At 38.2% G+C, this 25,606-nt stretch overlaps 1 protein-coding gene across 3 annotated transcripts in view; it reads right to left on the bottom strand.

Annotated features, from left to right (window-relative positions):
* Positions 1-25,606, bottom strand: part of Psd3 (pleckstrin and Sec7 domain containing 3) — a 372,681-nt gene that overhangs the window by 172,075 nt on the left and 175,000 nt on the right. For all 3 annotated transcript variants that reach the window (XM_041674594.1, XM_041674595.1, XM_041674597.1), the window contains one exon: positions 9,260-9,349. In XM_041674594.1, coding sequence (XP_041530528.1) covers positions 9,260-9,349 — 90 coding nt within the window. The remainder of the gene's footprint in view (positions 1-9,259; positions 9,350-25,606) is intronic.

The raw sequence follows: 25,606 nt of genomic DNA, 5'->3' as shown, positions 1-25,606 counted from the left end.
GAACTATAATTACATCATAATTAAAAATTACTTCTTTGAGAAGTATGCATGAATATGGCTTTTTATGTTTCTGAGAAAGCAGTAGTTTAGGGGAAGGGGTATGGGAAGGAAGAAAATGATCTACCTATGCAAAGTTTGAGAAAAGAGTGAAAACTTAAAATGGGAAGATTTAACAGTCAATCCTTGACATCTATATGGTGTTGGTTCCAAGACGCCACCCCACCCACAGATTCAGACAATGTGACAATCAAGCACCATGTGTACAATATTGCAGCATTTCTCCATGACCATCACACATCCTCTTGCATATTTCAAACTCTCTGATTCCTAATAATAATGAATGTAATACAAATGATATAGAAATAATTGTTATACTATGTAGAGAATAGTAAGAATAAAGTCTGTATATGTTCAGGGCAAACTCAATTTCCTACCAAATATTGTTAATCGAATGCTGGTTTAATGTGCAAGGCTGGCTATAACTACCTACAGGAATCCAGCACGGACAGAGAATGAACGTTGCAGGATGATTTCAGGTAAAGAAATGATTTATTCTGTGTTAGCCGATTTTCTGATTGAAGCTGATTTCTTTAAATGCTATAAATCTTTATAACGTAGCTGGACAGTTTTTCCACATCCGTTTCACACTCCAATCTCCTAATGAAACTAAACAAACACGGCAGAACATTTTTGATGATTCATTAAGTACACCCATTACTTTGGAGTGCTAGAATATACCCATTCTGATAGGTTACTCAAAACCCAAAGGTTCCATTTAGAGACCTACTACCCTCAAAGGTTCCACCTTCATTTTACATAGTTATCAAATTACTTCTTGCTAGCAACACATAACGGACACACATGCTTACTTTAACTTAATTTTTCTAATTCATTTCTAATATTCTCTAAAGTAATTGATCTTTGTGGCTTAGTGGTATAACTGTAATCTCAGCTCTTGAGTTACACAGTATTTCTAAATTTGAGTTTTACCTAGGCTACACAGAGCTTAAGGCCAGAGTGGACTATTTAAAAGTGAGACCCTAACTCAAAAAATTCTATTTTTAAAAAATAATTTCAACATAAAAGTTAAGCACCTAAATAATTTCATTTTGTTTGTCTTTAAAGATGTGATTGGAGTGGCTAGTATTTTGTCAATGAGACTCTGGCTCCACAAAATGTGCTTAGGCCAGTCTCCAGTGTCAAGTACGTGCATACACCTGCATTTAAACAGCAGTGTTTATGAAGCCAATGAAAGGGAACAGGAAGGGCTAGAGACGCAGCTCAGGGAGTAGAGTGCTTGCCTGGCATCAAGGGGAGGAATGGAGAGAGGGATGGAGAGAAAGAGGGAAAAAGGGAGAGGGGAGGGGGGAAAGGGAAGGAAGAAGGAAGAAATGAGGGGAAAGGGAGGAAGCAAGGCAGGAAAGACGGGGGGGATGATTAAAAGGATTAACTTTTTTGCTTGTTCTCATATTTTTGAGTCTGTTTCATACAACTGATCTGTACACAGTAAAGTTATTACTAAAACCATTAAACAAAGTGTTTTCCTTTGTGAGCTATTTTTATTGTAGCTACAAATTCCTCTAAATGAAAATGTGTTCCACTGTTACTTAGTGAATAAGCATGATATCACACTATTTTGCTGTGATAGCTCTATAATCTTGGATAAGCCTGCAGACAGAACCATGTCCCTTGTAGAGGCCTCCCAGGCTCCTCTGGGTAAATCATGAGCAAAATGGTTGAAAGTTGCAGTGAGACTGACTTTGAGTCGAGTGTCTATGCTAAGTTAGAGGGTAATGCTGCAAAATTTTAAGAATGCTCAAACACCACCATTCAAAATTTTATGGAGTAAATGAGGTATGAAGTCAGATAATGCTTCTTTGTGGTCAAATCAAATATTGAATCTGCCTGGGAATTGTCAATATTCCATTACAATACCTTTAATGATTACTACCACCCCCACTGAAACTTTCTTTTTGGTTAACTGTGTACCCATTAAACAGCACCTGTCTGTCATGCCCTTCTACTAATGAACCTCTTTTGGGGAGGGCTTTGCTGTTGTTTCCATTTAATGCAAACACGGTGTGTAGATTCCAGTCACTTTAAAGGATCATCCTCATCAGCACCGTTCTTCATTTGTGATCTGATCCGTACAAAAGGCACCACCATTATCTTGACTTCCAGACTTCCATGGAGAAGGTAGGAACAGAAACACACTTTTCATCTCACAACTCAGCTTGATTTGCCACACTGAAGAAAAGGCAGCGAGAGCCTGTATTTTGAGCCACAGGCTTTAATGCTTTTCTCTTTAGAAGCTCACTAACACAGCTTTTCTTTTCAAAGGCTCTCCTCCTTATACTAGGATAAGCATCTAAGCCTTTTCTTCCATAGATACTGTTGCTACCAGGTTTACATGACCTTCTCTTTGAGAGCTCACCTACTCCAGGCAACAGTGGATGCTCTTTTTATAGCTGCACTTAAATACCACCCATAAGTTCCTATTTCCAACTACATACTCCGAATATAACTCAGATCAAGTATTTCTGAGAATTCGCTTCTGGCTTTTCATTTATAAAAAAGTTTAGACCTGTTTCAGACTGAGGCCCCTTCTTCCTCTCCTCCAGTCATCAGGGCACAATCTTTGGAGAATGCTGCTATAAAAAGAACATCTTTCTTAGATTTAGATCTGAACATTTGCTGCCTCCATTATTTGTGCATGCTTCTTTGTCTAACCAGTAGCCCCAAGAGGAAAACAAACATTAAGAGATATGATTTGAGTTTACAAAGACAAGAACAGTGTAAAGAACACCCCAGCCCTGCACTGAATGGATCCTTAAAGGACACCTACCATGTTCCAATTCTTTTTGTGCCAAGTCGCTTCAAACACATCACACAGTCAAGTTTGAGAACATCAGAAACTGAGAACACACTTGTGGTGCAGGAAGGGAAGGACAATAAAGAGGCTGGGCAGTATTGCATGGTTCATGAATCCATAGGAAAAATATGGCAACTGCAGGCACAGGGCAGATGCTTTATTTTACAGCTATAGAGATTAAGATGAAAAGAAGTAAAATGAACATTAGCCCCCACCCCAAGATGCTATCACTAGTGACATCACTCGCAATACTCAGACACACGTTCGTTCACAGCTGTACCAGGAAGCTTTATGCATGACAAATGGCCCACATGACATCTTAACCCCCCTGTTCACTCTAAGAGACAGATACCATTGGATGCTGAACAGTTATATAACCTGCACCATCTTGCTCTTCTGATTCTTCTACACTGTTTATCTCAAACTCTGCCAGGAAGCATTCTGGTGCATTCAGTTTTATAAATCAGATTATCGAGAAGACAGATTTGTTTGTTTCTTCTTTCTTCTTCCTTTCTTCTTTCTTTCTTTCTTTCTTTCTTTCTTTCTTTCTTTCTGTGTTTTGTTCTGTTTTTCAAGACGAGCTTTCTCTGTGTAGCCCTAGCTGACCTGGAACTCACTTTGTAGACCAGTCTGGCTTTGAACTCATAGAGATTCACCTATCTCTGCCTGCCAAGTGCTAGGGTTAAAGGTGTGGACCACCACACCCAGTGAGAATTTTGTTTTTACTACTTGCTTCTCTTCAACACCATTTGGTTAGAACACAGTAAGAAAAGCATGGGGGATCTGAGAAAAACAATACAGCAAAGAAGATCCAACAAGAGGCCCCAGTAATATCATATACGTGTCTCTCATCACTGTTGCACTGTTATCCAGACCAGCACTTTTTACTGGATAGCAGGTTTTGTGCCGCCTTTTTCACTCTGTGCTCCCTCCCAGCAACATCCTCTAGAAGAAGAAAAGGTTCATGTTGCTGTTCAGCTTTCAATTCTTCAAAATAATCCCCAATTTATTTTTGTTCTAAAGACTGAATTTACTTCTGTATAACTCACAAATATCTAACGACACATTTAAACCCATTTAAATACACATTAAATATACACTTAAATCCATTTAAGAAGGAATATACCCAAGAGAGGCCTTATCATACAACAAAAGTATATGCTCTACTATGTTCATAGCAGCATTGTTTGTAATAGCTAGAACCTGGAAACAACCTAGATGCCCTTCAATGGAAGAATGGATGAAGAAAGTATGGAATATATACATATTGGAGTATTACTCAGCAGTAAAAAACAAGGGCTTCTTGAATTTTGCATGTAAATGGATGGAAATAGAAAACACTATCCTGAGTGAGGTAAGCCAGACCCAAAAAGAGGAGCATGGGATGTACTCACTCAAATTTGGTTTCTATCCATAAACAAAGGACATTGAGCCTATAATTAGTGATCCTAGAGAAGCTAAATAAGGAGAACCCAAAGAAAAACATATAGGCATCCACCTGAATATTAACCTTCATCAGGCGATGAAAGGAGACAGAGATAGAGACCCACATTGGAGCACCGGACAGAAATCTCAAGGTCCAAATCAGGAACAGGAGAGAGAGCACGAGCAAGGAACTCAGGACTGCGAGGGGTGTACCCACACACTGAGACAATGGGGATGTTCTATTGGGAACTCACCAAGGCCAGCTGGCCTGGGTCTGAAAAAGCCTGGGATAAAACCGGACTCGCTGAACATAGCACACAATGAGGACTACTGAGAACTCAAGAACAATGGCACTGGGTTTCTGATCCTACTGCACGTACTGGCTTTGTGGGAGCCTAGACAGTTTGGATGCCCACCTTACTAGACCTGGATGGAGGTGGGGGTTCCTTGGACTTTCCACAGGGCAGGGAACCCTGATTGCTCTTCGGGCTGAGGAGGGAGGGAGACTTGATTGGGGGAGGGGGAGGGAAATGGGAGGTGGTGGCGGGGAAGAGACAGAAATCTTTAATAAATAAATAAATTTAAAAAAAAGAAGGAAAATCACAAAAGCAGGGTCTACTAACCCTCTATTGTGTTTCTGTTAAGTTAATACAGTTTGTTATAAGTCAATGACTTTCTATTTTTTAATATTGCTAGTTATATCTGAGCTATGTTACATGATATTCGATACTCTGAAAGGGTAAAGAACAGCAAAATTTCATTAAAGCCAATTTTAATATGATGCTTAATCTGATTGAATATAGAGTACAGACCCCCTCTTTTCTTTTAGTAAACCTGCTCATTATTTTTTATTAAAACTTCAGTTTTTGAGATAATTGTAGAAAAGCTTGGAGTCATAAGAAATAATGGATTCCTTGTACCTTTATATGGTCCCATTCAATGTAAAATTTGTAAGTGAATAATAAAATAATACAAGTAAGATTAATAAAATCTGGCCTCATTCATATTTCCCCAACTATACTTGCATTCACTAATAATCACAGAATCAAATACATAGGGTGGGGCAAACACATAGAGTGTGTGGAGGTAAGGAAAAGCGAAGGGCTCAGTGCTGCCTGAGGTCAACCTTTGGTAGGAAATAGCGGAGAACAGGGCAACTTGGCAGTGTCATGTTTGTGGTCTTCTAACTAGAGGCCAGATGGAGCTGAGGAAGTATGGTAGGTTTGTTTGCTCTTGCTTTTCTAGAAGAGTCCTAAGAGTTCTTGTTGTCAACTATGGGTTAACATGTCTTTTGTGGTATCCGAACTCATAAAATAATCTATCTTGAACTTTCCAGACTTTTTTTTTTGTTTTAGTTTACCTTTACAGAGAGCAATAACTGATTAAGAAGCTAATGGTTATGAATCTCCATTGTATAACTTTTTATTCTCTAATTGTATTTCCTTCTTGCCCAAGAAATTGCATTGATCTTTATCTAAAATTCATCTCTTTGTTGAGCCTTGAGTCTACTTAAGGTTTGTGACTTTCTACCCAAATTTTCTATGATTTTAGAATGTACATTCCCTTAAGAATACCAAATGAAAAATTCCATCAAAAACAAAGTATATATCTATAAAGTATCCAACCAACTAAGGAGTGGACACAGGAAGTCTATGGAGTTTCAGAAACTTCTTTTAAAAGTTTTGCCTAAACTCTGTTCTTGGACAAAGCAAGAAAAAGCAAATGTATTTACCTAGAAAATTTAATGAGAGTCTGCTCAGATAAACCTATAATGATTTAAATTCAGTGTTTTTATCTTCCCTTAATAAAACATTTGAATCCACCCTAAAGCAAACATATTGAGACTTTTTATAAGAGGTAAAAAATGAAACAGATTAATAGCTTGAATAAAAAATAAGGCTTCCAACTGAGCACCAAAATCATTACCTTCTTTGAAGAAGTTAAAAGATCTTCTACTATTGGCTGTCTTTCTGCATCTAACTTTCTTCACTTTTGAGTACAGATGTCTATAACTTTTACTCCAAACAACTTATGGGGAAAATTAAACACTCAAGTTCCCTGTAGTTTAAGAAACAGCTGGAACTGCGATGACAACTATAGAAAGGGCCCAACTTGTCATCGTGTCAGCAGGAGGTGGAGGAAGACGCTATACATGCTCTGAATTGAAGAGCAGAGGTGCGCGTCTCTTCCCTACACAAATATATCATGGTAGGCTTTCTTAGCCATGCCTGCTGAGATAAGGCAGGGCAGGCAGTGCACTTTCATTCTAATACTAGAGAGCTTCTCAAGCTCAATGAGTCCTCCTTGTTTCTCAGCAGTTTGTGATCAATGAGGATATATAAATTCCTTTCTGGAATCTTTTCCAAGCCCTACACCACCAGATAAACACATGCTAAACCTTTTTAATAAATGTCTCCAATGATGCAACCGCACATAATCAGATATTAGTACAAAAGTTACTTCTGGTCTGAAGAAATTTAAAGAAATATAAATCTAACTTTTGAGCCATAGAAGTTTAAAAGCAATTAAGGCCAAGGTAAAAGAACAAAACAGCAAGTTTAATAAAGTATATTAAAACATTTCTGATTATTAATACAGCTACTTATATTTTCATAAGAAAATATTCAATGATCTATTTTCATTTTTACCACACTTTTTAAAAAATTCTCGGAATGTCATGAATGCCTGCCATTTTAGAGTTTGGAAAGAGGGTGAAGGGAGAGAAAAAATAGTTACTCAAAAACCTGTGAGATGGTAACATATGTTTTTGTGTTTATCTGTATGGCATAAATATAATTGGAGTTTTCTTCCAAATTAAAAGATATTTCAAAAAAACAGAAAGAAAGAAAGCAGACCATCAAAGAATTTAAAAGAAAGAAGGAAGAGGAGAAGAAGCGGGTAGGGAAAACTTGAATATTCAAGTGAAATAAAGTCACACTGCTTTCAGGAAACCTTTCCTTACTGAAACTGACAACAAACACCACTCCTAATAGACTAACACAAAAGCCCTGCCTTGAAGGTGAGCAGCAGAAGAAAACCCGTATTTCCAATGATGGTCGCCTCACTAAATGCCACTATTATTTTCTATTACTGGACTTCTCCCACAGGAAAGAAGAAATGCCAAATAGGAGTCCCTCCCTTGAGGTTCATGGCCATGATTATAATTGCAGGACTTCACAGAGCGTCAGGCCAGTTCTTGTCAGAGTAAATCAAGAGTAGTACATTATCTATGCTTGGTTGTAAATGGCTCCATCAAAAATGTTATGATCTACCCCATAATATACCTGTAGCCATGGAGGTATCCATATGCTTACTATTAATATCTAAATCCTTTTAACTAACATTTAAATATCTAGATATTTTCCTGTCAATTTCCCTTTCTCATGTAGTTAAAAAAAACACCTCACAGACTCTCCCTCGGTAAAATTTCATCATTTTCCTCTCCAATACCACACACACATACACATACACATACGTACACAAAACAAACACAAAAACAAAAAGTCTTGTCAACACTACAGGTTTACTCACTCAACATGTCACAGTTCTGCCATCTCTATTTCCCATTGTCATTTGAAATTATGCCCTTCGAAATGGCAGCGTTAACACAATAAGGAAACAACATTATAAAATACCTTGTTGGACATCTTTAGGTAACACAGTAAGGAGAAATCTCACAGGACGGCACCCATAGAGAAAGAACTACAGATAACTAACGCAAGGCTGAGAGTGGGAGATATCGTCTTCCCTGGGAATGAGCCCTAACTGGCTAACCACTAACCAGTGGTCAGCCCTAAAACATCCAAATCCCATACATACAAGTAACACTTATCGAAATGAGCAGGTTGCATTCATATAACAGTAACAATTAAAGAAAAAGAGGCCCTGCTTTTGAGGGGCAGCAAGAGGAGGAAGTACTTGGAAGGGCCTGGAGGGAAGGGTAGAAAGAATGCAATCATTTTGTAACATTAAAAAATCTTGTTATATAGAAAATCCAAAGCTACAAGAAAAGTAGCATTTTTAACCACCTAACTTTTTATCAGTAGTGTTAAAACCATTACATTCTGCAGTCTGACAGCACTATACATAATACCTTCTTTAATTTTCCACAGCATGTCTCTTCAAATCTGGCAGAACTCCACCCTTTCTTGATAAATTACACAGGATTGGCGGTGTGGCTTGGCAGTACAGCCCTAGCTAAGCATGCCCCTTATAAACAGACTAAAAGTTACATAAACTATAATGAAGGACACCCATCTGCAAGCACACTTCCATCCTACGGCAGGATTCAAATGTGTCACCATTCTTAGACAATTCTCCTAAAGAAAGCTATGTGCACCAAGTTTGAAAAACCAGGGACCTGTAAAACTTGTATTCCCGACATACATATCTTATACCCACTTCTAAAATATTCATACTCCACAGCATTTGTCAGTTCACATTTTATCAAATACGTCTTATTTATAATTCTGAAAAATCTATAAATGCCAAAGCTGATTTTGTCTCCTTGAAAACAATTTGATGAAAACATGAATGTAACAATAAAAACACCAACTGCAAATAATTCACTCACTTCACAGTCACTTGGGATTTAATCTATTTCAAGAGGCAGCTGAGTGACTCTGTGACTGAGAATGAACACTGTCATACATGTCTACCGAAGTCTGCAAATGCTTGTTTCTGAAATAACTATACCCTTGTAGCACAAAACCCACTCACTAACTAGTGCCATCACCACTAGTCCACATGCCCTTGTTCTCTCTGCATTACCTACTGCGGGACAGATCCTTAGGAAGTGCTGCCTTAGGAAACTTGGTAATCTGAGCAACGAACTCAAAGCTCAATAGAAATACCACCAAGAAAGACCTAAATAAAAAGCTTAAACACTCAAGCAATTATTGGCCTAAGTTCACAGTAAACATAAACTCAAATCTGTTTGAAAACCAACAGTCCTAGGCTTACTTTCAGGAGATCCTTGGAGAAATCCACACCTTCATTTACTCCTTGGAGATTTGTAATGAACTCTTGGCAGGTCATCTTCTTTCCAATATTCTAGAGCAAAGGAAAATATAATTTATAATTATAATAATAAAGAATTAAGATGAATTCTTTAAAATGTGGGTAAGCAAATTTTGAACATGTGTGTGTGTGCGCGTAGACGCACGTGTGTATGATAATAAAACTTTAACATAAAAAAGACACATAGCTTATTATGTTTTTAAAATTGTTGTACTGTATAAATCATAAAGTTATGTTAAATCTTAATTTTAACCCAAACAAAAATCTGCAAAATGATGCTGCATTTATACAGGTTTAAACTTAAAACATGGATTAAAATGCCATTTCTGAGCTGAATTAATAGGTTTGTATTTCCTTACATTTAAGTACACTGAAGGTCCTCAGATTTATTTACTTTGAAGTTAACAGATTATCTTATCAGCAGAGGAAATGACTCTCAAGTAAGATAAGCAGGAATTCATGCTTACCATAATAGGAACCAGAAAATGCTAACACTATTTGAATTGCCTGAGCTGCAGCTCGCACAAACTGAACAGGGGCAAATGACACACACTTGTACAATGTAGTAGGCTGCTTTTTATAGTGAGCCTCTAAGCCTAAGAAATGAGGATCTCTGCTAATGCACAAAGAGTATCTTCCCCTCCCATCCAGAGAGAAGCATCACATCCATCTTCCAATGCAGTAAGCAGAACCTCAGTACGGCTCCTACCAAAGCCGCTCACTTGAGAAATAGAACAACTCACAGAAGAACCAAAAGTGCTCTGGCACGTGCAGGGGAAGGATGCAGACCACAGAGAGGCAAGCAGCGCCTCTGGCAGTATGCCAGGCAGGTGAACAAAGGGTGCAGCAACATTCACGTCTGTATACAACAGCTTTACAGGGATGCTGCCCAAAGCTATCGCGTTGCCTCATAGATAGCAGCGGTGTGATCCGAACCACAGCCCTCAACGTGACTCAGCACATGCTCCAGAGACAAAGAGTACAGGTACTCACTGAGAGTCTGACAGCAGCAAGTACATACACAGAACCCCAGCTTCCAGGACACACCCGTTTCTTCACAGGAACTGCCTCGCCTTCCCTGCCTTCACTCTAGAAGCTCTCCCACCCAGGCTATCTAAATATTTAGAGTGGAAACGCTAAAACTGTTTTGTCAAAACCCTTGCCTCTTCCATCAGCAAGCAGGCACAAATTTCATAGGAAAGACTGGATGAACAGCTTGACACTAAGAACAAGCCTTGCCAATCAACTTATTCAGTAGTTATTGCCAATGAATTAAGTCTTCAGTTCTTAAGTTTTGATGGTTTCTTTTCTTATTTAAAGCACAGGAAGGAACTTTATTTAAAATGTGCTTTGAAATGGTGCACCAAAACCGACAAATTTCAATTTTCATACTCCTTTCTTAGGTCAACCAAGGTATCTCAAGGTATGAGCAAATCATTTCAACATGAGTTGGCAAGGCCTTTTTACGTTCCAAGAACATAAGAAACAGCAATGAATAATCATTAAGCAATTACTTCTTTTAAAAGTCTTTGCTTTTAACAAAAAAATCTAAAGACTCAATATAATCACTAATCACACAAAAATATTTTAATGTCAGAGACATTCAAATTCTTTTTAAATGTGAACATTATTTTACTTATAACAAACTGTTAATTACCAACTATAAATCATTCTAAAATATACTTAACATGTGATAACATATTTCATTTTAATTTGTAGGCTTTATTGCAAATAAAATTTATGATCCAGAAAAATTCTAAGTATAATAACCTAACACAAGTAAACTTTAATAGAAAATTAGACTTAAACTATAAATTCAAGGAGAAATATAAAGTAAAATAGTGTTTCATTGGTGGATTTGGGCAAAGGAAGGTGGGAACTTTGTGGAAAGCATTCACCACTAAGACGATTGATAATTCATGAGGTTTTTAAGGAAATCTCAAAGTTACCATGAGTTTGGAAGAAGTTTGTTGAAGCTTTCATGAAGATGCTGAGGAGTTTAAGAGTTCAATGAAGTGGTAAGAATAACAAAAGAAGTAAAATTAGAATAAGCCCAAAAGACAGGGCTGATTTGTTATAATCAGAACAAAAATCACAGGAACAAGTGCTGTGGGAACTCCTTCAGCCAATATTCTTTAAGATACTGGCCCACGTTGTTGATTATAACAAAATAGTCCCACACTAACCCAGAATGCAGTATAATAAAGGTTTCTTTATTTAGGGATAGACTCACAGATCAGCAGTACTCTGCATGAGCAGGGAACAGGAACTAAATCCAGCAGCCAAAGGACCACATATGATTTTACATCTGCATATATAGTACACGTGACCATGCTTGCTTCCTTCTTGGTAAAACTGGCCTTTGGGCAAAGAACTGCCCATGTCCCAACCACTGACAAAATGTACAGTGTCCAGACTAGACAAGCAGGATACAACAAAAAAAGACTGTCAAACCTTGCCAAGACAGGTTAAGATGATTTTGAAAATTTTTCTACCTCTGAAAATGGTTGGTCAGTTACTCAAGGTCTTGGGCAAAGTTGGTTGCTCCAATGTTGTAAACGAGACTTTGGGTGATTGCCCAGGTAGCCAGTTGTCTCTGTCATTTATTGTACATTTTGGAAGTTGCTTGATTGTGCTTCCTGTTTACTCAAGTAATATTATTTCCCTTCTCAGGTCTTTGATGAGGTTGAAGACTAGATAGTCATGGTAACTTTCCTCTCATGACTTAGCCAAGCCATTTCTAATACAAGTCTTAGATCCCTTAGGATAATTTAACTAGTGAAACATTTAGCATATGTTTTTTGCTTGATATTGTTTTTGCTGGCTATAATTCTAATTTTTATACTTGATATTTGTTCTTATAATAAATATACATATACAATAAGTTTTGTATTAGGTTTAGAACTCTTTCATTTTGACAAAATGGGAGAGGTTATTTGCTTTGGTTGTATTAATATATACTATTCATAAAGAATATTAATATTCTTGTGATATCTCTCCATTTTGATATCTGGCTAATCCTATTCCCACAGGAGCCTGAGAAGTGTCCCTCTCCCATTTTCTTTACATCTGTGATATGCTTCACAACTTCAGCCGTGCAATGAGCTTTTCACCGTAGAGAGAGCTTTGTTTACTAAGAACTTACTACAAGTCTATTCAGAGATTAGACTTCGGAGTTGCAGTAGTTTATTGCTTTGTTGTTCATTTCACCTAAATTACCTATATTCTGTTGACATACAACTATTGACAGTATTTCTACAAAGTCCATCAATACTCCTTCTTACTGCATTTTATAATATGAAACTTCTCTTTTTTATGGACTGAAGTGTCACTGACAGTGGGCTGAAAAAGTGGCTCGGCAGTAAGTAACAGTGACTATTCTTTCAAAGGACCTTAATCCAATTCCCAGCATCCACATGGTAGCACACGACTGTAAGTCCAGTCCCATGGGATGTGATACGCTCACATATGAAGACCAAATGCCAACGCACATAAAATAAAATAATTTCTTTTTAAAGACGGAAAATGTCAGTGATATTTTATAGGAGAGTAAACCTATGAGTCCACGAAATTTTATTGTTCTTCTACTCTGTAACTCGCTGTATATTTCCTTTAATCTCACTGATTTACATGTGTTTTTTAAATCTGTTACTAAATGGTTGATTTGCTCTCATTCTTCCTTGCCAAATGACCCTTATAACAAATTCACCATATAGTACTGATAACACTGTGTTCTAAAAGAGGTTTAAACTTCTTTTTATCCAAAATAACTTCTCTATTTCCTTTTTGAGTTTTTTCTTTGACCTATTGTTTACTTAGGAGTACATTATTTAATGTCCATAAATTTCCTTCAATCCCTTTTAATTTCACTCCATCATATAAAGAATAGTATAGTTTCAATCTTTTTGCATATTGACTTGGTTTTTTGCCCTCCTCTTTATAAATTTCAATAACATATCAACATTTGCCCCTTATTTTAAAAGCATGGCACATAGAAACATTCTGGTAAGAAATATATAAGGCTGGTCTAAAAGGCTATCAAGCACAGAGGCTTGTCTTTTGTGGGACTTAGATATTCATCTACTTGGCGTGTGTGTGTGTGTGTGTGTGTGTGTGTGTGTGTGTGTAGAGTAGATTCATTAAGTGAGGAAGAAGTCCAGGGATGGGAAAGGAGAAATATCCCCTTGTGGCGTCTATAGCGGTTGTATTACAGTTTGACTATTAAAACACTGCCACTAGAGGCAACTCAATCTTCAGTCTTATTCTCGCCTACACGCAGAGTAGGTATATATAGGATAGAGGATGAAAATCCTAGCCTCCTAATCCAAATCAAAGGCCTGTTCTCTCAGAAGCCACCCCTCCTCCATTCTGTGGCTACCTAGTAAGCTACTAGGAGTTACCTCTGAATAAAAATCATTATCACCCAGAAAATCCTAAGGGATTAAGGACTCCTTATGAGAGTCTCCTCTCACTTAGAAAATCACAAAAATTTGGAAGGTCTGTATTAAGTGTTGAAAGTTAAAGAACAAAAGAACAAAAAGTTCTCCTACATCTTTCTAACACTGTGTCTACAAAGGTTCTATTCCACTTGCCAGGGGCAAACAAAACAAAACAAAACAAATACTATTTATTTTATTACAACATCCCAGGTGCCTATATTGATTCAAAATGTTACAACTTCTTACTAGATTCTTTTATGGTTATATAAAAGTGCCCTGCTTTGTCTCTAGTAAAAGAATACTATCTTCAAGTCTACTTTGCTGTCAGAAGTAGATGCCTCAGTCTCTTACTGTTTGGGAAGTGGGAAGGAAAACAGGGAATACTCTCTTGTTGTGTATGACACATACTATTTCTTTGTCCGTCCTATATTATTTGCTGAAAGCTAAAGATTTAAAACTGTTTGGCAATCCTGCAAGTCCTTCCAATTCTCTTGTACTTCCTATCATTGAGGTGTTTAGTAGTTTTTCCTGAACAAATCTCTGATATTTAAAGATATCTCAGTCCAGTCATCAGCGGGCCACTGAACCAAATGAGCAGTGACTCAGAAGCCACATGAACAAAAACAGAGTTTGCAATGGCTCCAGGACATTGCTTTTAATGCTCCAGCTGGCATCCCATGTTCCCCTGGACTTCCTATCTATGCAGCATCTTAAGGTCAGGCAGAAGCTGCAAACCTATATACTTCTAGGTCTTTCTTTCTTGGGTATTCATGTATGGTTTCCTAAATGACCAAAGACACGTCAGAACTTACCAAAGCTCTATTTGTGAACCACATTCTCTAAGATTCCCTTCTCCATATTTTGAGATGGTGTTTGTCATCACTTGTCACCATCTGAGGCAACAATATTCAACAGCTGCCACAGGCAATTTGTACCGAGTAAGTGCAGAGCCAGGGCAAAGAAAGACAAATCCCAGGAGGGAGCGGCTAGACAATTCATTGACAATCCTCTGGAAATGAGGCTCTGGATGACTGCACATTTGGGCACCAGTGGATATTCATCTCCGGTTTCTCAAGCACTGTGATTTGCAAGGCAGTTGATATTGAAGGCTGGTTCTCACCGAGCTAAACACAAGGGATGTAACATGACGAGAAATAACACTGCACAATGGTTGTTTGCACAGTGGGGTTTTCATTTGTTTTCCCTTGAATACACTGCAGACTGCTACAAGCTGGGGTTAATTTCCAAAGTCCTAAAAATGGTGACTATCTCTCTCTGTGTTACTAAAGTTATAGTGAAGAAGAGCTCCTGGGGTCCTCCCTCCCCCATTCTGGAGGTACTATAATGTTTTAAGCATTCTCTAAGGAGACTCAGGAATAAAATCTTTAAAGACGGCTGGTACCTATGACAACGTAAGCTTGTAATCCCAGCATGTAGGATGAGGAGTAGACAAGAGAATCAGTGGTTCAAGGCTAACCTCAGCCACATTGGTAGTTCCTGGCTACCCTGGGCCACAGGATACCCTGCTTCAAGTAACAACAAACGAAATTACTATATCAAGAATGCTTTCTCAGTACACTGAACTTCTACTGTAGTGGAAGTGCCACCATTTTAGGAAACTCTGGTTTAATACTTCAAAACAGCAGTAAAGTCTGTGGAGTCTTTTGGTTTAAAAAAATACTTCATTCTAAATCCATATTTATTTAGATTGTTCATTTAGTAGCATCCCTGGTATACTTTAGTGATGACTTCATTATTTCCACCATGGTAATAAAGATACCCCTGGACATGCCTATGGACACTGAAACACGCAGTTGGGAATGACCGGCACACACCTTCAAGTTCAGATATCTTCCTCATCAGAATCAAATAAACTTCAATGGAAAAAGTATTTAGGGGGAAGTATATTAAATCTTATAATCCATCAAAAAGCAATTTGAGTCATAAGGGAATATGTTTAGAAAAATGAAAATGTTATTATTTCTATAAGGGACTAGAGCACCAAGATGCTACAATCAATCCTCTGCTAGTGTGGAGGGGTGGCCATGCCTTGGATCACACAGTATAGAAGCACAGTGTAATCATAATTGACATTGTGTGTCAATTTCTCTTACCAACAGAGAAAAAAGACAAGAAAGACACATGGCTTTCTCTGTGTCAAAGATGCCCAACCATCTCTTGAATATGAACTGAAGCTTGTTATCACTGCCCCTTCTTGTCTTTCTCTGGCTTACTGGTAATTCTTCTAAGAAAGAATTGGAGGCTAACGTAAAGGCTCAAGCCAGTCCATTATAATTCTGACTGGCACATATTTAGACATTCTCCCTTCAACAAAGTTTCATAAAATTTTTAATGGAAAGTAAAGCTAAAGTACACTTCATCAAGAAACCTTCCTCTGGTTCCCATATTTTCTTTACTTTGTTATATAAAGTCACATGAACTTTTAAGTGTCATTCAAGCAAATACTGTCCACTGGGTAAAACTACCTCCCTCTAGTTACTGAAGTAGTTTGAATGTAAACTTTTAATAAGGATTTATTCATGTGTGTGTGAGAAAAAGGAAGAAATTTTTTTGTGTGGGGGCCCTAGATGCCATGGACATGGAGTTACAGATGGTTGTCAGCTGCTATACAGGAACTGGGGCTTTGACCTCCAGTTTTCTGTAAGAATATCATGTGTTCTTAAACAGTCATCTCTTTCGCCCTTAAAGAAGTCTTAAACAGACAAATCCTATAAATTTCTGTAAAGGATCAGATTGTTAATATTCAGGCTTTGCAGACTATAAGCTCTCTGTAACAACTGCTCAACAATCACCACTCTGTAAAGATTTTTACAAGTAGGCATGGATATATTCCAATAAAACTTTATTCAGACACACACGCGCACAGAGCAAAGAAACAAAACAAAACCCAGATAGATTTCTGCCTGTGATTGATATTTTGTCCATCTGTATGGGCTGGTTTTCTGTCAACTTGACACAAGCCAGAGTTATCAGAGGCAGGAGCCTCAGTTGAGGAAATGCTTCCATGAGATCCAGCTGTAAGGCATTGTCTCATGCTTTGGGAGAAACTAACGATTCTCATTGTCTGTGAGTAAAATTTAGTTTCAGAAGTCTTGAGATAACAGAGCTCAGCCAGTATTTCCCCAGCCAAGACAATTCCACCAGTTACAGAAAGTGATGAAACAGTGTATCACTGATTTGATACTGACCTCAGACCTCAGTTAAGCAGCACAGCTAACCTTGGGTTTGCTTTTGTTTTGTTCGCCTCTACCAAGGAAGTCTAATTGTGTTATGCTGCCCTCAGGTGTCCATCTTTTCAAATGCACCATTGGTGGGCTAAGCAGAATCCTCTGTAAATGTTCAAAGCAGTCTCTTCAACAATCCTGGCCAAAAACTCAAGAGAGGGCTTCTCAGGTCTGGTGTTGGGGTTTTCATTAGGTGGTTTCTGACTTTTAAGAGCTAGTTCTGTCAGCCCAGTTGAGAAAACTTCATTAAAACGATAGATAGATAGATAGATAGATAGATAGATAGATAGATAGATAGAGATATGGAGATATAAATTATGTGCACTTTTTAAAGATAATAGTTAATAGTAAGATTCCTTGTGCCTTTTTCAGCCATTCATATTTTTTTTACCCCCTCCATCCTCCTGTATTTACCCTTCTCTCCCTCCCTAAGGGGTTCCCCCTTTTCAGTTTCCCCATTAGATCACTTAAATGCTGCTATTCTCCTTTACCCTCTTCTCACCTCCTTCTGTATTTACCTCCCCCACCATGAAAGAGCCACCTTTCCATTTCCCCTATCATATCAGTAGTAGGCAAGTAATATTACATTGACTCAACAGGTTATATTTGTATATACAAATAAATATGCATACAATAACAATTAACTTAAAAAAGAGGCTACAGATTTGAAAGTGGGAGGAGAAGGAAGTGTAGGAAGGAAAGTGAGAGAGAAAATGTAATTACAATCTCAAAAGCAAACAAGAAGAATGTTTAAAAGCGGGACTCACAATATGAGAAAGTATCTTCTATAAATTCCAGTCACAGATTTAAGAGGTTGACAATTCAAAATTAAGGATAGCTGAAATCTTGGGGAGTTTTATCCACCTGTCCTGTAATATACTGCCGCTGAGTAGTAAGAAGACGTTATGCACTGTATGAAAGAGTTTTCAGTTCTAGGGTCCTCTTCCAGGTTTCCAAAAGCTCAAATCTGTTCTATACTAATACTAAAAGCATTTACTTTGCCAGGCAATGCGTAGTGGTACACACCTTTAATACCAGCACTCCAAACTTTGGAGGCATAGGCAGGCAGATCTCTGTAAATTCAAGGGCAGCCTGGTCTACAAAGTGAGTTCCAGATTGCAGGACTGTGACATAAGAAATCCTGTCTCAAAAGAAGGAGAAGGAACAGGGAGAGAAGAACAAGAACAAGAAGAAGGAAATAAAGAAAGAAAGAAAGAAAGAAAGAAAGGTGTCGCTTTTCACTTGCATTCTCTTAAACTATTCATTGAAGAATTCTACTACTTGTCCTCTATTAGTCCAAATAGTAAAAAGACTCACAAAAATGTAAATGCTACTCTAGCCACTGGTTTTTCTTATATCATGAAGTATAATTCATGATTATAAAAAAAAGTGCACTGTTCATTTAGTGGGTTTTAATGATTGAGTAATGACTCTAAAGTTTCATTAGATTCAGTTCATAATGCTGTACATATTAAAACACATGCAAAAAAATCACCTCTGTTTGGGTCTTCAAACATTTTTAGAGTAAAAATGTATTCTAGGACAAAGTTGGAGAAATGTCCTAAGAATAGATTCTGCCAGTACTTAATTAGAACACTTTTTTTTAATTTTGAGAAAACAAAACACATTGAATTCTGTCAAAGCACGAAGATTTAATTTTATTTCTAACTTGGCTGTTGTAGAGGAAATGAGTTAAGTCATAGAGGTCTAGTGAGCTTTCAATCACTTTCTTCATTCTTATTCTTTTTCTGTCCACAGAAGGGAGGGACGGAGGGAGGACAAAACTGAGTTAAAGCTCATTTCACATGCCTTATACACGTGTGAAAACTCACAGAGAAGAGCAATGGATGAAGGAACCTGTTGGCTCCACCCAAGGCCACTGACTAAGCCCACAGATTCAGGAAGTGAGCACTCTTGACAGCTTTTCTCCGTGGGAACCTGTTTTCAGACAGGCCGAATTAAAAATGAATAACACAGAAGTGAAAGAGCAGATAGAGGAATGGAAAGGTTTTCATTTTCAGAGGTCACAGAATTGGATGAAATTCACTAGTGCATAATTAAACTTTTACATACTTAAATACAAGCTCATTCCTATTAAAATCCACACCATTGCCAGCATGACTGTGAGTGGCACTGCATTCTAAAGGTCATTTGAAAATTTAAAAAAAAAAATCAAACCATGACATTTTTCTGTAAACGCATTCCACAGCTGAAGGCTAGATTCTCAGTCTAGTCCATACACACTTCTTTTGGTAACAGACCATATTTTAAAAACATAATAACTGTTAAACAACTCAGGTAGAAACCCTGCTCATTTCTAGACAAAAGCCTACTTCTGCTTCTGTAGACTTTCAATAGTGATGAGGAGTTCTACAAGATGAAAGCCTAGTAGGGAACTCGGACCAAGAGAAAATACCATAAGGCAGCAGTGGAGGTCACATATCAGATATTATATTAGGATTCATAAAGTAGCAGAATTACAGTTATAAAGCACAATACATAGTTGGGCGTCACCACACATGCGGAACTGTAGTTAAGAGTCACAGCATTAAGAAGGTTGAGAACTACTGCCAGAAGGGAAAAGAGATCAATCACATCAGATGGGCTGAAATTACATTCACAGCTCCAGTCCTTTATTAGTCTTACAACTGGGGATACGCTCCATAGCAGAGGCCACCAAGTATACAGGGCAGCACAGACAGGAAGACAATGGGAAGCCAGGAGAAAGGGAGGTCAGCAAAAGACTCGTTACAATAGTAATTACAGACACAGACACTCCCGAGGACATTAACTACAAACAGTTCATCAGTTTCATGGAGGGTTTTTAAGCCTTTACATGTAGAACTGCCGGGGAGAGGGGAATCATTGCTTTCTGAAGGTTTTCCAATGCTCTGGTGCGTGATCCACACCCCATGTACATATGTGCAGCATCAATTGGATTTGGTGGGTTTCCAACAACAACAAACAAAGATAACATAAGGTTGGGAAAGATACAGGAGAAGTTGGAGGTAGGAAATTGGATATGAATATGATATTTTATTATAAACATGTATTAATTTTCAAGAATGAAAGAAAAACAACAAAAGAAAATTAAAAAGTGTTGTCTTGCCGGGCGGTGGTGGCGCACGCCTTTAATCCCAGCACTCGGGAGGCAGAGGCAGGTGGATCTCTGTGAGTTCGAGGCCAGCCTGGTCTACAGAGCTAGTTCCAGGACAGGCTCCAAAGCCACAGAGAAACCCTGTCTCGAAAAACCAAAAAAAAAAAAAAAAGTGTTGTCTTAAAGAAAAACTTTAGCGTTATCTTCCGGTACTCGAAGTAAACCAAATACTTATCTACCATTTAAATTCTCACAGAGCCAACCCAAGAATTCATTTTACTTGCTGCAGAAGAAATTCACTGTTGTGAAGGCACTCTTACTATATTTTAAGATAAATCTGTTACAAATGCACACTTAATTCTCTTTTCCCTACCAATCTGGCATATTTACCAGGTTTTGACCTGTGTTTAATTCTTTAATCTTAACATCAAACACAAGTAAGGTCATGCTTCCTGTTAGACTCAGACCACAAGGATGACACTCTGCCCCAAGGACAAGAAATCTCTATGGGAACCAATGAAGACAGCAGAAACTCCCCTTAGGAATCATACTCTCTGTCTTCTACCCGAAATACCTGGTGTGTGGATCCTCTCCGTGCTGAAGAACACGAGCAATGTTGGGAAAGTTGCTATTGAAAATCTCAAAAAACAATGTTCAACAGTATATTCTATCACAAATTAGTCTAACAGTAACTTCTGAGCCACAGACTCTTAATCATGTTTTGAGTTTAAACAGATATCTGAGGTGCAAATTTCTTGAGATTTCCTAGTTATGGATTTGTGGGTTTGATGTTTATATCAGCTCACTCTTCATTGGAAGCCAGCTCCTGTTCCCCCAACCCCCACCATTACCACAAGAATACCAGTCCTACCAATTCTCCTGCCCCCACCCCCACACCTTTCTTTAGATCAGGCAATAATATTGCTGGGGGAGGGGAGATGAATCCTTAGTATGTACCAAATATATGAGAACTAGTTAGCTTTAGCCAGTAGATTTCATCTGAAACTTAGTCCAAACAAACATGATTAAATTTATTGTCATATGTTACATCTTTATAGTATTTCCCATAAAACAAAAATGCCAATTGTACTTCCATATTCCAAGCAATTTTAGCATGCTTATTACTTAATACTGTAATTTAAAAGTTTATATTTATAGGAATTTAATTACGTATACATTTTGTAGATAATGAAACACTGGATAAAAATAAAAGGGATTATTAAGCAAGTCATTGATGTGCTCAAAACTACAAACAAGGACACTCAGAAACAAGTATAAATAAGATGCTCGGATTAAGATAACAATGAACCATTTCGCTATATTTTAAAGTAAGTAGTAAAGGGTGACAATGAATTTATCTGGAAAGAGCCAGATAAATTCATTTTTCTCACTGGCCTATTTAATTTTAGTTAAATTTTCAAATTTAATTTTCAAAGCCTTCATATTTTTCTACAACAACTTCTCAGGCTCAATATGCCTTCAGCTAAATCTGAGCAATGGTAACCAGCCTAGTCATCAACGATATAGGAGCTTTGACTGGTTAAACACCTGCATGCCCAAGTGGTAAGACCTTGAAACAGTACAGGGACACTACTGGTGTAGGACCCAGACATGATAAGGTCAATAGAGGCCTGAGTCTCAGTAGTTTACCCTGAGACTACCCAGGCACCACCCAGGAACAGACCATCCAAAGGAAAGTCCTAATGTTCTAACCATTGTAGATAGGATCCTCTGCCAGCACACTCACCAGGACACTCTAGACAAATGTCAGATAATCAGGGGTCCTGAACCTTAGAAATCCCTCACCCTTACCTTTGATACTATAAAAACTCAACTCCAACTGAGTTCGGGGCTCTCCAACCAGTCCAATATGATGGACACAGAGGGACCAAGTTTGCAAGTTTGTGTAAGAATAAAGGCTCTTTGCTTTTACATACAGGACTTGGTCTCCTAGTTGGTTTGTTTTGCGTCTCTTTGTTTGGATATCCTTCTGTGAATGGGCCCAGAACATGTAAGACAGAAGTGTGGAAAGATCACAGGAGGAGTACCTATGGAGATGTCCCCAGGGCCCTTCTGTATTTGAGTCCCAGGACCCTTCTGTATGAGAGTGGATCTCTCTGGTTTCTGTAGATGGACGTGGAGGATGTTCATGCAAAACAGCTAGAGGCTATCGTCGGTTCAGGTTTTGCTTCCAGGCAACAGGAAGACTCTGTATTGTTTTGTGTGTTGTTTTATTTTCGTCTTTTGTGCATCCTCTTTCTGACTTAAGAGACTGATGTAATGGGACAGGCTCAAAACACGACTTCTTTGACTTTGATATTGATCACTTACAGGATTTAGAGATAGGACCATAAGCATAGGGGTATATTTTCCTAAAGGAATGAGACAAACAACCTCTGTCCACCTTAAACATTTCATGGAAAGGAGTCAGCCTTGGCCTGTAGTGCGGGGGCAACACTGGCAGGTTTGCTGTACACGCACAAAGCTGCGGGGCAGCACGAGTGTATGGATGGGTGGCTGGGCTATACAGCCTTGTTACAATGTAGTGAGGCTGCCTGCCTGCCACAGTTGTAGGGTGCGGATGTGCCCCAATAAGATTTCAAACACTGAACAGAGAATCTGGGGTTAATTGCTATGGCTGGAAAAATTAACACTCTTTTTCCCCCATGCTACATGCCTCCCTGCCCCCTCCCATTCTGGTGGATGGGTTCCCTTCGCTTGCCCTGGGAGCTGTGTGCCTCGACTTCTGGCCAAACCTGACCAAGGTTTGACTCTGTGGGCCAAGGGCATTGGCTCTAGGTGTTAAGTGCAGTGGCAGTGGCCATGTTGTGACACTATAGCCAGACTTCCCTCTTCCAGAGCAGCTTTGGTCATTCAGATCCAACGGGTTTTAAATATCTGTCATCATTTAGAGGGGCTGGTTACAATTTACTACTGGTTATGGTATGGAAAAGAAACTACTGTTTGTCTCAGATGTTTCACACTGGCACAGGATTTTATGTGATGCAAATTTAAAGTTACGTATGTTATAGTATATGAATGTTTTTGTTCATGTTTAAAATATTGTAGCCATACAATATATTATATACTACTGAGGGAAATCATAAGAAAGATTTTGGTAAGAGTTTTTACGTTGTCTGAGAAGCGAGAAAGACGTTGGTACGTTGTCTGAAATGTAAGGGAGGAAGCAGGAGATTGAAAAAATAAAGAGAGAAAAATGGATTAAAGGTTTTTAAAAAGTTATAGAAGGTCAGAAGGGGATGTGAACTATGTTTGCTGTGGATTCTCATACCTGCAAATACTGAATGTGTTTGTTTTATTGAAAAGTATGTCTCTGTAGGTTTTCTTGCAAGCATGGGGCTGAGACAGAGATGGTTTGGATATTTTTGCTGTCTCTGCCACCCACCTGAGCTCTGGTTACTGGATTTGGGTTAGCAGAAATTCAGGTGACTTTTTGATGTAGACAATGTTAAAACTGTTTTGTGCTGTTCTTTATTGAAGAGCTGGCTCTAGAGTTAGGTTATGACTCTTTCCTTCACTAGACCCAGGCTTATTTAAAAGTTTCTCCTGTCACTCTGTCAGTCTGAGCCCCTGGCACAATGACAAGGAGAAGAAAACAAAGCAGAAGAGTCAAAAAAATTGGACTTGGTTTATGTGAACATTCTTTAGCTTCAGATTTAAGTTTATTTTGTTAGATATGGTCAAAACTCTGTTAAAATAAAAATAAAACTAATTAAAAGTTAATTAGTAAGCCAGGTGGTGGTGGCGCATGCCTTTAATCCCAGAACTCGGGAGGCAGAGGCAGGCGGATCTCTGGGAGTTCGAGGCCAGCCTGGTCTACAAAAGCTAGTTCCAGGACAGGAACCAAAAAGCTACAGAGAAACCCTGTCTTGAAAAACCAAAAAAAAAAAAAAAAGTTAATTAGTAACACTGGGAATTGATAACTTAAAATTTATGCATGAGTAATTTTAAAGAAAGCATAAGGCATGATTCTATATGAGATATTGGGTTGCCATTTTGCTGGAAAAAAATAATGGATGCCACATGATGTCACCACATCTTGATTAAAGGTGACCATGTGGAGTGGGCCTAACTAGGAGGTTCGGAACAACAGATCTCCAAGATAGTTTGGATTGGGATAGATTTTGTATGACTCATGTACCATTCTAAAAACAAGGTTTAAAACTATCAGATTTAAAGTATTAAAGCTGCACCTCAATGTTTTTATATTCAAAAATGTACCTTGCTCTGCCAGCTAAACTTTAATTTAAGAGTCACCCAGGTGATAATGGTTAAAAAGACATAAAGGGATCATAGGAAACAGCTGAGGTTTACAAATGAATGGCAGGACTAGAGTCCCAAAGAATGTGCAATTGCAAGAATGGACCTTAAAATGGTTTTAGAAATACCAGTGCCAGGTGATAGTGACAAGTACCACCAGCTACAGTAAAATAGAGCAGGCTGAGATCTAAAAGACAGGCTATGTATATGCCGTCGATGGTCGATGGTGAGGCCAAAGAGGACCTCTATTTTTGATATTGCAAGAAGACATTTAAGAGATTTTTAATTTTTTTTTTTAAACGTTAAGACTATGGGACATTTGTGCTTTTCAAATGTTTTATATATTGTTAATGTTTGGACTTAAAATAAAAAGCTAAAAATTAGGGTCACAGCCATAAACACAAAATGCTAACCAGAAACTGGATGTTCATTGCTTGTGATGCAGAAGACAACGACCTAGGCAGTTTGATAGAGGGCTTGGAACAGCATCCAAGTCTAAGGGTCTCAATCCTTAGTAGTAGCGTAGGACCACCTGTATGTCAGATGTTTGAATTGAGATTTACAACATATGCAAAACTACAACTGTAAAATAATTTTGTAAAGTGGGGATCACCACAACAGGGGAAACTATATTAAAAAGTGAAAGCATTAAAAATATTAACTGATGGTTTTAAAAGGGATTTCCTTGTTCAAGGTCTATTCAGGCTTAAAAATGTTTGTTTATCCTCCTTGTCTTTGCTAACTTTGTTGGGTTTAAGCTATTTGGATAAACTGAGTCACAGATTTTTGTATTGATACTAAGAGGAACTTCAATTGAAAAATTGTTTTCTAAGGCTCCTACTAGCCCACAAAGTCCTTTTCCCAAGGTCAGGCATTCCCTCAGGCTGATAGGAGAAAGTAATTACTTCCTAAAAAGGGAGCCTCCAGCCACCCTCCTTAACTCTGGCAAAAAGAACTTGTGGCCCTTCCCTAAGGTGGGGCCTCAGTGAATTAGAACTGGTCAAGGGCAAAGCTAGCTCCTCTGCTCCCTCCTGATCCCTTTTCACCCCGGCCTTTTCCTTGCTTTCACAGGAGACAGCATTAACAGCTGGACACAAACTGGTTCTATTTTTACCCTCGCAATGACTCTTTATTAGCGTCAATTGAAAATCACTATTTTTTTAAGGCTAATCCTGACAGAATGTAAAGTTTTGGTTTTATGAAAGCTGCTAACTTATTATAGACTGTT

The sequence above is a fragment of the Microtus oregoni genome, unplaced genomic scaffold (assembly GCF_018167655.1).
Source record: "Microtus oregoni isolate MIOR12 unplaced genomic scaffold, Mior012 000025F_ref0000491, whole genome shotgun sequence".
Taxonomy (NCBI): Eukaryota; Metazoa; Chordata; class Mammalia; order Rodentia; family Cricetidae; genus Microtus; species Microtus oregoni.
The sequence above is the reverse complement of the archived record's forward strand: the minus strand, read 5'-3'. Positions and strand labels throughout refer to the sequence as shown.